At 28.9% G+C, this 13,413-nt stretch overlaps 1 protein-coding gene across 7 annotated transcripts in view; it reads right to left on the bottom strand.

Annotated features, from left to right (window-relative positions):
* The window catches only part of LOC111628144 (centrosomal protein of 290 kDa-like), a 70,336-nt gene extending 57,267 nt beyond the window's left edge, over positions 1-13,069 (bottom strand). For 6 of the 7 annotated variants that reach the window (XM_023371878.1, XM_023371877.1, XM_023371875.1 and 3 more), the window contains exons 1-6: positions 12,936-13,069; positions 12,718-12,852; positions 12,555-12,608; positions 11,695-11,850; positions 4,455-4,568; positions 1,597-1,665 (exon numbers count right to left, since the gene is read on the bottom strand). In XM_023371878.1, the coding sequence (XP_023227646.1) occupies positions 1,597-1,665; positions 4,455-4,568; positions 11,695-11,850; positions 12,555-12,608; positions 12,718-12,852; positions 12,936-13,064 (657 nt within the window). In that variant the 5' untranslated portion in view covers positions 13,065-13,069. The remainder of the gene's footprint in view (positions 1-1,596; positions 1,666-4,454; positions 4,569-11,694; positions 11,851-12,554; positions 12,609-12,717; positions 12,853-12,935) is intronic. The other variant, XM_023371876.1, reaches the window with a different exon arrangement.
* Between the last annotated feature and the right edge of the window lie 344 nt (positions 13,070-13,413).

Genomic DNA, 13,413 nt, shown 5'->3' on the forward strand with positions numbered 1-13,413 from the left:
CCCCTCGGTGGTTTCACAGTTTCTTTTATATGGGGGGATATCTTCTCGAGATCTCTCCCTGTACGTCATAGGTGATGATCTTCTTTGACCAATGGTGGGTGAAGTGACTAAATATGACACAACAGTTAACTCATCTTCTACAGGGAAGTATTGTGGTGGGAAAGGAGTTTTTATGAGCGATTTTTATGAGAAAATTTGTCGGTTGTTTTTTCCTTTTTGAGTTAACCCTAACTTTAAAAAAAAATCGTTTTGGTTTGAAATGAATAGAAATTATTCGATTCTCAGCCTTTTTAAATCCTGGGTCTCACATATTACTACTTTATTTTTTACTCAATACATTTGAAATTAATCAATTAAAAGTTAAATTATTTTATTGACTGATGTTATAAGAGCTTATATTTTAGAGAAAACTAATTTAATATATTATAATATTAAAAAAAATAATTTTCAACTAAAATTTATTGTTTATGAATTTAACTGCAAATTTGAGAAATATTAAAATTCAAAACAGTTATTTTAAAATAATTTTTTATTCAATTAAAAATCTTAGACAGATCTCAGAAAGAATTATCAAGAATATAATATATTGCTTTAGTGACAACTTTAGATAATAATATATAATTTATTTGCATAAGTTAATTAATGATCAATAATGAATATGGAAAATTTTCTGATCAAGTTTGTAGAAAAGTTGTTTCTAAAGCATTTCCTAGATTTCAGCTAATTATTTCAAAAATTTTATTAAAGACAAATTATAAAAAGAAAAATGATTAATATATATTTAATTTAAACTGCCATAAATTTTCTTAAGACAAGATCGAGTAAAATCGCATCTTCATCTTCCTCCAGATTTGGAGACTAGGATAATAGCAAATCCAGAAATATATTTTCCCAGACACCCAAATTTTGAATAAGTCAACCAATATAAAAATGTTTACAATTTAAAGTTCTGCAATTTTTGAAAACTGCAGCCCAATAAATTTATATTATTAAACTAGCTGTTACCCGTGACTTCGCACGTGTGGATTTTGCAAGCAAACCCCATTTATATTCAGTACTTCAACAACCATAGTAACTGTTATATAACACCTACTACTGAGAATGATGAGAATTGCTGAGAATCAAACGAACTATTTTCAGTTTGATCAATTTTCTGGAACGTTTACAATCATTCTATAATTGAACCAATATGCAATAACAAATCTGAATTTAAAACGGTTTGAACATTTGGTTAAAAAATTGATATTTATAACAATGTCTGAAATGTTATCAATTTAATACACCTAAGTACTCAATGAAGACTAAATGTTGTTGAAAACAAAAAATCTCATCTAAAATAGTACAGTAGAAGCCGTTCTTCAGGTTAAGCCTTAATCCTTTCCCTCTCCCCATGGGGGAATTTCGTAAAATCCCTTCTTAGTGTGCGTTTTCATAATGTACCCTAACTCTGTACAAAATTTCACCTCTTTAGGTTCAGTGGTTTGCTCTGAATGATGATGAATCAATCAATCAGTCAATCACTCACTCACTCAGTCAGGAGAAGTAATTTTATATATTTAGATTACATTCTTATATATATATATATTAAAAACCAACCTCATTTTTATAATAATCTCTTTCTTTCTTAAGTTCATGCACTGCTGCTTGTGACTGATGAAACATTTCCTATTAAAAAACATACAAATGAATAATTTAAAAAATAAATTATTATTATTATTATTTCAAATTTCTATTTACATTTATGTATGTTGTGTATTGGGTATGCTACTCAAATTTATTTGTCTGCTGATCTGGGAACACTTGCAGTCAGCATTATGTTGAACTGGCAGCATCAGAAACAAATGGTATTGGCGCGTGCTTCTTCAATGGGTAGCATGCTTGGATTACATATTTTCTCTACAGAACATTAAAACAGTCATTCGATTTATTAGTTAAGTGTTTTCATTTTACTGTAGCTATCGATATATTTTCTGGTTCATCGAGGTGGATCTGAACCACCACTTATGGATCAGAAAATGTATTGATACTACAGTAAAATGAAAACATTTAACTAATAAATCGGATGACTGTTTTAATGTTCTGTAGAGAAGTACATGTAATCCAAGTTTGCTACCCGTTAAAGAAGCCTGCACCAATACCGTTCATTTCTGATGTTGCCAGCTCAACATAATGCTGGCCAAAGTGTTGCCAGATCAGCACACAAATTTCGGTAGCAGACCCAATACACAACAATGTATGATATATTACATAATATTGTCACTAAGTAAATAATCTCATTATAACTATATTATTTACTTACATTTCAAAGTTGTTGTATGAAAATGATTAAATAATAAGCAAACAACAATAAAATATAAATTCTAATGCAAAAAAAAACTCCATGCTTAATTTCAAAATACAGCTTTAAAAACAATCATATCTTACATTGAATGCAAATTGAATCTGCATTCTTCATATTATTGAAAAATGTATGACCAGCTAAAGTATACTTATCAAGATTTCTTATATAATCATTTAATTTACCTTAATAACTAATCAAAAATTCTTTAAAACTTTTAAAATTATATATTTTATAAAGTTTAGAAATTTATAATTAATAAATTAAAATTATAATATTTTAAAACTATTTACATAATAAATAATATTCATTTATTATAACAAATAAAAATTATTTATGCAATGGCTTTAAATGTAAATTAATAAATACTATGGTTTCTAATATTCTCATTATCAATGATTAAATCTATATTATAGTTGAATGTGAATGTTGATGATCTCAATAATAAATACAAAGATTAAAAATACAATCTAATAACTATACAATTATAATTTTTTGAAGTCAAATACTTTATTTTTTCAGTGAGGCTCTGATATTGATCAGTTAATTTAGAAGTCTCTTCTTTAAATTTGAAAATATTTGAATTCTAATCATTAATTATATTTGATTTCCATAAATAATCAATTATAAATTTTTTTTCTATTAAATTATGCATTGGATTAATTTTTTCTATTGCAGAGAATTTAATATTTTGTTAAACATTCTTTTTGTTTTAAAATATCCAAGATATATTAACAAAATGAGAAAAGTTAACAATAAAATTAAACTATAAAAATGTTGTTATTAATAAAAATACTAACACAGTTGGTCTTGATTTAACTGACTAGATTTAAAACAAAAAAAATTAAAATTTTTTTATTCACAAATAAAGCAGGCTAAAATGTTGAATCGATGAGTATAAATTACTCAATGTACATTATAATATTTTATTCACACTTACAAAATATATAATTTTAACACATCCTACAAATGTATAATTTTAACACATCCTACATATTATAAGTTCATTGTTAATATATTTATTCAAAATACATTAGATTTAACAAAGTTTTGGCAATACTAGAAACCCTTTCCCAATTAGACCATTAAATTCCTTAATTTAATGGACTAACTGGGCCTCTTGTACCATAATAAGTTTCATTACTCAGAACTGTAGAATAAACAAAAAGTTTATATATTTAAAAAAATTTAATCATTCAGTTAAATTTAAAATTCATTCTTATTACAGTTCATAGTTACATCAAACATTTATTAAATTGTTAACTTTTCAACAGTGGACTAGTCGGGTATGGTTAATGTTGCTTTGATTTTTGTTTGTATTGAAAAAGCAATCAAATATATGTAATTCAAGCTTAATCTTTGATAAAAATTTAATGTTAAATTACATATATCATGCTTGATCTTAAAATAAATATAAATATATTCGTTAATTAAAAAATATCTATATAGACTGAACTTTTCCATCATCTACAGATTGAATATATTTTAAGTTTGTTAAATAATAAGTATGTTTTAATATAACAAAAACATAAAATCAATGTAGAAAACATTTTTTAAAACAGATTATTTTATAGATTTTATGGCTGCTCTTATTCAAATTCAAATATTTTAAAAAAGTAAATATAACTCTTCAATGATATAAAATAACATATAAACATTATAAATATATTACATAAAATTTCTCTACATTATGGTTAATTTTTTGATAGAATAAATGATAAATTATAAATATAATCTAAAATTTCCAAAAAACTTGAATTTTACAAATTAATATTTTATTAATGAAAGAAAAGAAAAGCTATCTAGTAATATTTTAAAAAATAACTAAACATTAGTTATATTTATACAATGAAATAAATCTTAATCCTTAAATATTTAACACTTTATGATTATTATTGTTTTATTGTGAGATACTAAGCTATTATATTAATTTGATAAACTGTACTAACTTTAGTTTTTAAGTAATATTTTAACCCCTTGTAATGAACTAAGGTTCAGTTCATACAATAAAGAATTGAATTGAATTGAATATTTACACTTTAGTTTATTCCTCATAAATGTATAATTTAACTTAATGTTAAATATTTAAAAACTATTATTTTGATAATTCAATTACTTTTAATTTGATGTATTCATTTGTCATTTTCTCTATCTGTTGAACGGCATCTTCAAGTTTTTCTTGAAGATTATTTACTTGCTGTTGAAGATTTTCATTTCTGTTCTCAAATTCCTAAAACGAAATTGTAATTATTAGTGAAAAATAAGAAAAATTACTTATATATATATATAAAGGTTGCACAAATCAAAGTGAGAATTTTGTTTTTTTTTCTATAATGGTTTATTGGTTTATATCATTATTACTTCCTATATGTGAACATATAGGAAGTAATAATGATATATAGGCTACATATCCACTACACATAATCACTTTGCCAATTCAAGCAAGTGTCCCAGTGCATCACTAGATTTTGGATACCCTGGGCAAGGAATACAAGGTCTGTTCAAAAAGTATCGGACCTTTTTTTTTTCCACGTAAACCAATAATGCGCAACAGGCCTCTTTTGGTGAAGTTGTAGAGGGGACAGTCATGCACAGCCCTGAATTTTTTCCCGCCTGCAGGAAGCGTCAGTCGTTGGCAATCGGCCTATGAGTGAGGTCATGTAGTGCGCTCTCATCGGATTTCATTAAGCTGGAAAATGACTGAACAACGTGAGCAGCGATATTACATCAAATTTTGCCAAAAACCTTGGCGATACCCAAGCGTAAACCACTCACAAGATTCAGCAGGCTTTCGGAGACGATCCTCGAGGCCAAAAAAAGCGCGGCAGGTCCGCAGCAATATCAAAGGTCATGTTGACAGTTCTTTCGACTCTCGTGGAGTGGTGTGTCATGAGTACGCACCACAAGGCCAAATCATCGCAAAAGAGTACTTCCAGGAGGTCCTTTGTCGTCTTTCCGATGCTGTGTGACACAAACGATCGGATCTGTGGTCGATCAAAACTTGGCAGCTCCATCGTGATAACGCATCCGCCCATTCTGCGCATCTGATTCGGGCTTTCGTCGCCAAACACAACACTCCTGTGGTTCGTCACGCTCCGTACTCTCCCCACATGGCTCCGTGTGACCTTTGGCTATTTCCCAAGCTGAAAATGCCGCTAAAAGGAACCCGAATTTAGTCGAGAGAAGACATCGTACGGAATCCGACGGACCGGCTGATGGCCATTCCAAAAGATGTGTTCCAACAGTGTTTCCAGCAATGGCAGGAACACTGGGAGAAGTGTATACATTATCAAGGAGACTACTTTGAAGGGTTTTGTACCTCAAAGTCAATAAATTTATTTTTGCCGACCAAAGGTCCGGTACTTTTTGAACAGACCTTGTATCTGTTATTCACTGTGGAACCAGACTTCAGTGAGCTCAGCATCAATAGTGAACCAGTGGCCCAGTGAGCTTTTTTCAATGGCCCAAAGATGTGGTAGTCACAACGCAAGGGTAGGATGGAGGCTATAGGAGGATGGTCAAGGACCTTTCAGCAGAAGCGCCACAGCAAACTGTGGCACACTGTTGCCAAATGCAGGTGTGCATTGTCATGTAATAGAATAACTCCTTTCACATCATACTGGGTCAATTAATCTTGATGGCTATTTGTATAATATAGTGCAGTATGCATGTCATGACCATACATAGTCAACTTGCTTCAGCAAATGCAAACAGCACATTAAAGTAGCAATTTTCAATGATGATAGCTTGCTTCTTGACATACAATGCCATCTATTGGTGCAAATACAAAGCTCTGCTTTACTAATACAAGAGTATTACTTTCATTTGTACAATCCATATACACAGTGATTCATTTTTTATGTGAAAATTTTTGGGGTTGATTCTTTGAATAATTTTGACTATAAAAGTTCATTGATCAGCAAAGAATATTCTCTGCCACACTGATTGGCACATGTGGCCACATATTAATTAAACATATGGTAACTTTATAACTATGCCGTTTTGAATATATGTTTTATGACTGAAATTATTCAAAGAATCAGCCCTCTGAAATTTTTTGCATTAAAATGAATTCCGTATACATTTTTCATTTATTTTTTACGACAATAAACAATTTAGTAATTATATTTTCAAGTTTGAATACATATGTTATAGTTATACACTAGCACATTACAGAAACGAGAACAAAATTCATGGAATTTCTATCATTTTTAAAATGAGCCACATATGTATAAAACAATTCATATTTTATGACTTGCTTGTTCTAAGTCTAGAAATGTTCATTTTTATCCGTCAAAAACTCAAGTGTATCAAATATATCACAGAGAATCAAATAATATACAGTTCATAATCAATCAAAATAGGATTCATTTCAATACAAGAAAAAGAAATTTGATTACACAGTATGTTTAATATTTCCTATTCTTACAATTATACAATTTACTTAGCAAAGCAGAAAATATATCAGTATCATAGTTACCATGAATGTTTTATGCATTACAGAATTCTACACAATACTAAGCATTATTGAATATTCTGAAGAGATAATATAATTATAAATATGCTTATGATTTTTAAAAAATATCAAATTTCTTATTTCTTAAGACATTGATAAGTTTTACTTTTATTGGTTGAAGAAAAACTCCGATGTTACCAGCACTTTATAGTGTTATTAATTTAAATATATTATATATAATGTTGCAGTTCAAGTCATCAATGCTTTTAAAGTGTTAAGTACAGAAGTATTCATGATGTAATCAACTAAAAAGAAACCAACAAAATAAAAATAGTAGTATAATTTGCTTCTTGTTTGGATGATTATGTTAATTTTCTATTGGCTATTAATATGCCTCAAACCCAAACTCATAACAACAACAAATGACTTTAAGGTAACTGTTTTTTCATTTCATTTTTATTGACTCCAATATGCATTTCAGATATATAAATTCGCCTTCAATCAGTTGGGTACAATATTATGTTAACTGCTAAAAATTCCACACCCTTTTTTAATAAAAACAGGTAAAATATAGATAAAAATTTTTTAACTTTAGTTTGGATTCCATAATAGAACTTCTATTATTCCCTTAATGCATAAAAAGTTTTCATAAATTTCCAATGCTTTCCAACAACTGAACTCCCAAAAAATGTTTTACACCAGTATCCACTTCATCCATTGCATAACTAACCAAAACACACAGTTACCTTAAAGTCATTTGTGGTCATTATGATAAGTTTGGGTTTGAGACATATTAATGGCCAATAGAAAATTAACAAAATAATAGAAAAACAAAATTACGTGAAGAAAACAAATTTACAGAATATTCTTGAATTACGTCATTAAAAAAATTTATAAATGCCAACAAACCAAAGTAACGATGAAATATTCAACTAGAAATTATTACTTGTTAAATAATTAAAAACCTTGTAATTATTAAATACAGTAATACCTCGACTTACGCGAACCCGGAGTTACGCGATTTTCAAATCTTTTGTTTGAGCGCCACGCAACTCTTGATTACTCACTCCCCACACACTATTGTTAAGCTTACATGTTAGGACGTGTCGCACGGAATTGACACATAGCTACAATTTATTTTGTGTTATTTATTTCTGTGTTTGTTATATCTACGGAGACTTGAGAGACTCTATGTGGTGATTTCTTGTAACTGTGAACGAATCAAAAGACGAGATAAGATTAACGAGAACATTTATTAGCTTACATACATCTGACTTGGATTTTACACAAATTGAGAAATTATACCCCGAGTTACACAAATTCGACTTACGCGGTTATCGCTCGGTCCCACCTATTGCGTAAGTTCAGGGTATTACTGTAAGTAAAAATTTAAACATATTCAGGTACAAAATGTCCTAAATAGTTTGCTCAACAGAGATGAAAGATCTGATTATTACAGTATATGTAACTTTTCAAACTTCATATTTCTTGTGTGTCATGTTTCAGTTTTTTGACTCTTCATCTGAAAGAAAAATCAGATTTTCTGTGCCCAAAATAATCATGTTATGTGTACAATCAGAATATATAAAATAAGGTCTTATCAGTGAATAATTTTCATTATCTTGTTATTCATATAACCAAGCTGTGATGCATAAAAAATTGTTATTTCAAATCATACAAAAGAGAAACATTCTATAAGTAGTAATATTTCCATATAGTAACAATTTTAAAATATTTAAAATTTATTTTGTTTTTAGTTGTATATTTAGCAGGAATGTTGTCACATTGTCTTCTTTTTACAATGTAATTTTATATTAAGCTAGGGTCTTAAGCATTTGATGCTATTTCTTGATGTTTTTTAATGAAACTGTTTTCCTAAACACTATATATGAAGTGACAGATTTTCCATTAGATCTATTAGGCTTGAACATAGAGGTGCAAGAGTTTGGGGTGCAAAAAATCAAAATAATAATAATAATGAAAAAATAATCTTATAACAAGAAACAATTCATAAAGGAATTAGTGCAAATTATAAACTTAACTAGGGACAAAATAAGACATATCAGTTCAGCAATATTTGTATGAACCATTGAAAGTGATCTAAGTCACTTTTCATCTACAGGAATATTTAATATTCCTATTTCTTTACAACAAATAAGTAAATAATGCTGTCAGGAACTGAAACTCAGTAGCAATATAGTTTTTTGGAAAAACTAACTTACACCACTTTGTTTTCAACTGTTCATATAAGACTTCTTTAAACTATTGTCTTTATATAACTATTCTTCTTTAAGCTCATGCTTAAATATTTAGGACTTGTCCTGCACCAATGATAAGGATTTTAAATTCTAAATTCATAATCAAGAAGGTGATCTTGAAGAAGAATAAGAATCACTCAAAATATCAATCAAAATATATTCATATATTTTACATAAACACAATGATACTACTAATGATGCATTTTGAACAACAGTATTTTTTGCCCTTTCAATATTTAAAAATCTGTAAATATACAGTTATTGCAGAATTAAAATTATAAAACTGAATCATTCAGTGCAAAAGTGGTATTATTAGTTTACGGGAGTACCGGCATGTTATAAGCTGGTGTGTCATATTTTTAAATGCACCACTGTATACGTTTATTATATTATTCATTTCATAATAATAATAATAATAATAATAGATGCAAAAGTTTAATTTTTAATCTGTTAAAAAAATACTTATTAGTTTTTTAATAAATAATCAATTATAAATTTTTTTTCTATTAAATTATGCATTGGATTAATTTTTTCTATTGCAGAGAATTTAATATTTTGTTAAACATTCTTTTTGTTTTAAAATATCCAAGATATATTAACAAAATGAGAAAAGTTAACAATAAAATTAAACTATAAAAATGTTGTTATTAATAAAAATACTAACACAGTTGGTCTTGATTTAACTGACTAGATTTAAAACAAAAAAAATTAAAATTTTTTTATTCACAAATAAAGCAGGCTAAAATGTTGAATCGATGAGTATAAATTACTCAATGTACATTATAATATTTTATTCACACTTACAAAATATATAATTTTAACACATCCTACAAATGTATAATTTTAACACATCCTACATATTATAAGTTCATTGTTAATATATTTATTCAAAATACATTAGATTTAACAAAGTTTTGGCAATACTAGAAACCCTTTCCCAATTAGACCATTAAATTCCTTAATTTAATGGACTAACTGGGCCTCTTGTACCATAATAAGTTTCATTACTCAGAACTGTAGAATAAACAAAAAGTTTATATATTTAAANATAAAATAAATTTACAAACGTTTTTGAACCATTATGGTTCTAACGCCTCCTAGTTTCATTACGGTCTTAGATTTTAAATCACTGTACCCATCTATTAAACTTCCACCAGTATTTTGCGCCATCAGGGATACCCTGTTTAACATCATAAAAGATAACACATTGCACCAACACATCCTTGAAATGGTGCATTTGCTTTGTCACAACTCCTTCTGGTTCAAAGGAATAATGTATGAGCAACAAAGAGGGGTCCCAATGGGCAGCCCCATCGCAGGAGACCTGTGTGAAATGGTAGTGAGAAAACTGGAATCGGAATTTATCCCAAAACATCTCCCCAACATCCTATTATATAAGCGGTATATAGATGATATTCTAATCCTATGGAAAGACAAGCTGAACATTTCTGCACTGGTTGATGATATCAATGACAATCTATATGGCTTAACTATAGAAATAGACCAGACATACCCTACAGAAGCTCACTTCTTGGACATTAACATTAAGGTTGAGGGAACAACCGTCCACATAGCAGTTTATCACAAACGGAGTGCAGAGTGTTTATATATACCAGCAGGATCCTGTGACCCTCCACAATACAAAGTCTCAGCTTTCAAAACTTTGATCAAGAGAGCACATATGAACTCCTCTTCCCAAACAGCAATCTGGTCCAAAATGAAATGCATATATTTGGATAGAATATATATCCAAACAGCACAGTTACCACGGGCTAATAAGTAAACTGAACAAAAAAATACAACCTCAAAAAGTAAATCATAACCAACTAACCAACAATACTCCAAGTAACAACATCCCAATCACATATAATCCAGTACTAAAATCCATATACACTGAGATTGCTAGGAAAAAAGAATATCCGAATTACTTTTAGAAGACATGCTATGATTTTCAATTTTTTAAGAAATGGAAAAGATACCCCAGACAGAAATAAACTTCCAGGCATCTACATTATCTCTATCATTGATCACAGTTGTAACAGAAACATGGTCTACATAGGATCAACCAAACACCCCCTCAAAACCCGAATCAAAGAACATAAAGCAGATATTTACCATGAAAGAACCAACATGGCTCTGGCCGTATACTCGTCGGACCCAAACATAAAACCCATATTCTCTCAAGCAAAGGTCGTACACACCACCCACCGCATGAACCATCTCAGATGGCTGGAGGCGATCTACATATGCTTAAATACTATTAAAGAGCATAATTGCATTAACTACAAGGAGGAAACCGCTCTATTGACGGCCTGGCAGGCCCTATAGACAAAACTCTAAGATAGAACACAGCATGCACAGTGCATAAGTCCGTAATGACGTCATTGGGTCAAGACAATGTTCTGGATTGTATTTCATAACAACTTTGAATCGAAGTACATTCCATTAGGGGGTTGTTACCTGAAGTAGAACCGTAACGGTTCGAAAACGTTTGTAACTTTATTGTATAGTATGATGATATGCGCACCAGTAAAAGGCTTATAGATACGTACATTTTTACAGTACTCCGGTGTAGATATTCTACCATTGAATTTATTTAAATTTACACTATTTTTATATATTTTATTAATTTCTAATAATACCTTCACTTCATCAAACAATTTATTTATTTGTTGGTTTTTCTCATAAAGTTTCTGGGTTAGATCTTTATATGTATCTGTACTTTTAGTTTCAGTAACTTCTTGTAGCTGTTCAATTTTTTGACAGCCTTCAGACAATTCTTCTTTAAACTGCTGAATCTGTAATACGTATAATAATGTCAAAAGTTATAATTATATAGAAATATATAAAAATATCAATTACCTACTATAATAAAAAATTTTCAGAGGAATATCAAAAGATAACTAATTATTATTGATATATTTTTGTTTTTTTAACATTTCTTAAAGTTCATTTCTGATAAATTCAGATCTATTCTATAATGTTAAATCATTAAAAAAAAGAAAATACAGTATGTTAAAGTTCAAGTTTATAGACAATATTAAGAATTTTTGCATCATGGTATACTTTCAGTTGTCAAATAATTATAAAATTATGAATAATTAATGAAATTATGTACATAATCTATATCAGGCCTAGCCAACTCAAATTGTTTCAAGGGCCACTTTGATGACATGTAACATTACAGTGGGCCACATTTTAGGGGATACAGGTACTAGTCGAGATGTTGGTCACCAGGGCAGCACCACCATCTGTGTCAAAGATTCACAAGTACCAAATATAGAACTGGTGTTCATAGTTGCACTTGCACATTACAACAATGACACATGCAAATTTTCATTTATTTAATTTTTATGGTATACACATAACGAGAAACAAAAGTTTTAATAGATATATAAAATTGCTTAGCAGGCCACACAATTTAACATGACGGGCTGCATGTTGGCCAGGCCTGATCATTTATACTATTAAATAACTGTATTAATACATAAAACAAACTTACATCATATTTCAAATCACTATTTTCCCTTTGTAATTGTTTTACTAGTTCCTTTTCCTTGCAGAATAATTATAACAAATTAACATAAATATTTATTGTATTTTTAAATAAATTATATATTATATAACATATATATATAGAGGTCATACATAAAGATGTAAATTACTTTTTTCACATTGTTTGTAAGGCCAAGTATTTCTTCTTGATTATCCTGAAGTTTATTTCGTAAGATATTATTTTCTTTCTCCAGATCTACAATTTCTTCTTGTAATTGTTTTGTATAACTGTTTTCACTAAGACTCTATAATTTAAAAATTAAATTATGATTTATAATTTGTTTGGTATAAATATAAAAAAACATTAACAAAAAATACTTATAATTACTTTCTGAGATTCTAATTGATATTTCAGATCATTAATTTGCTCTAACAATTCTCTCTCTCTTTGACCATCTGATATTCCCTGTTTTTCAGCCATTTGAACCATTTCTTCCATTGCTACTTCTGCTTGCATTGACTTAATCTTGTATAGTATTAAAAAAAAAAAATAAAATTATTAATTGAAAACTGAAAATAATACTATCGGTTAATGACAAAAAAATACAACCTCAAAAAGTAAATCATAACCAACTAACCAACAATACTCCAAGTAACAACATCCCAATCACATATAATCCAGTACTAAAATCCATATACACTGAGATTGCTAGGAAAAAAGAATATCCGAATTACTTTTAGAAGACATGCTATGATTTTCAATTTTTTAAGAAATGGAAAAGATACCCCAGACAGAAATAAACTTCCAGGCATCTACATTATCTCTATCATTGATCACAGTTGTAACAGAAACATGGTCTACATAG

Source organism: Centruroides sculpturatus, unplaced genomic scaffold, assembly GCF_000671375.1.
Source record: "Centruroides sculpturatus isolate CEXI.00-Female unplaced genomic scaffold, Cexi_2.0 scaffold447, whole genome shotgun sequence".
Taxonomy (NCBI): Eukaryota; Metazoa; Arthropoda; class Arachnida; order Scorpiones; family Buthidae; genus Centruroides; species Centruroides sculpturatus.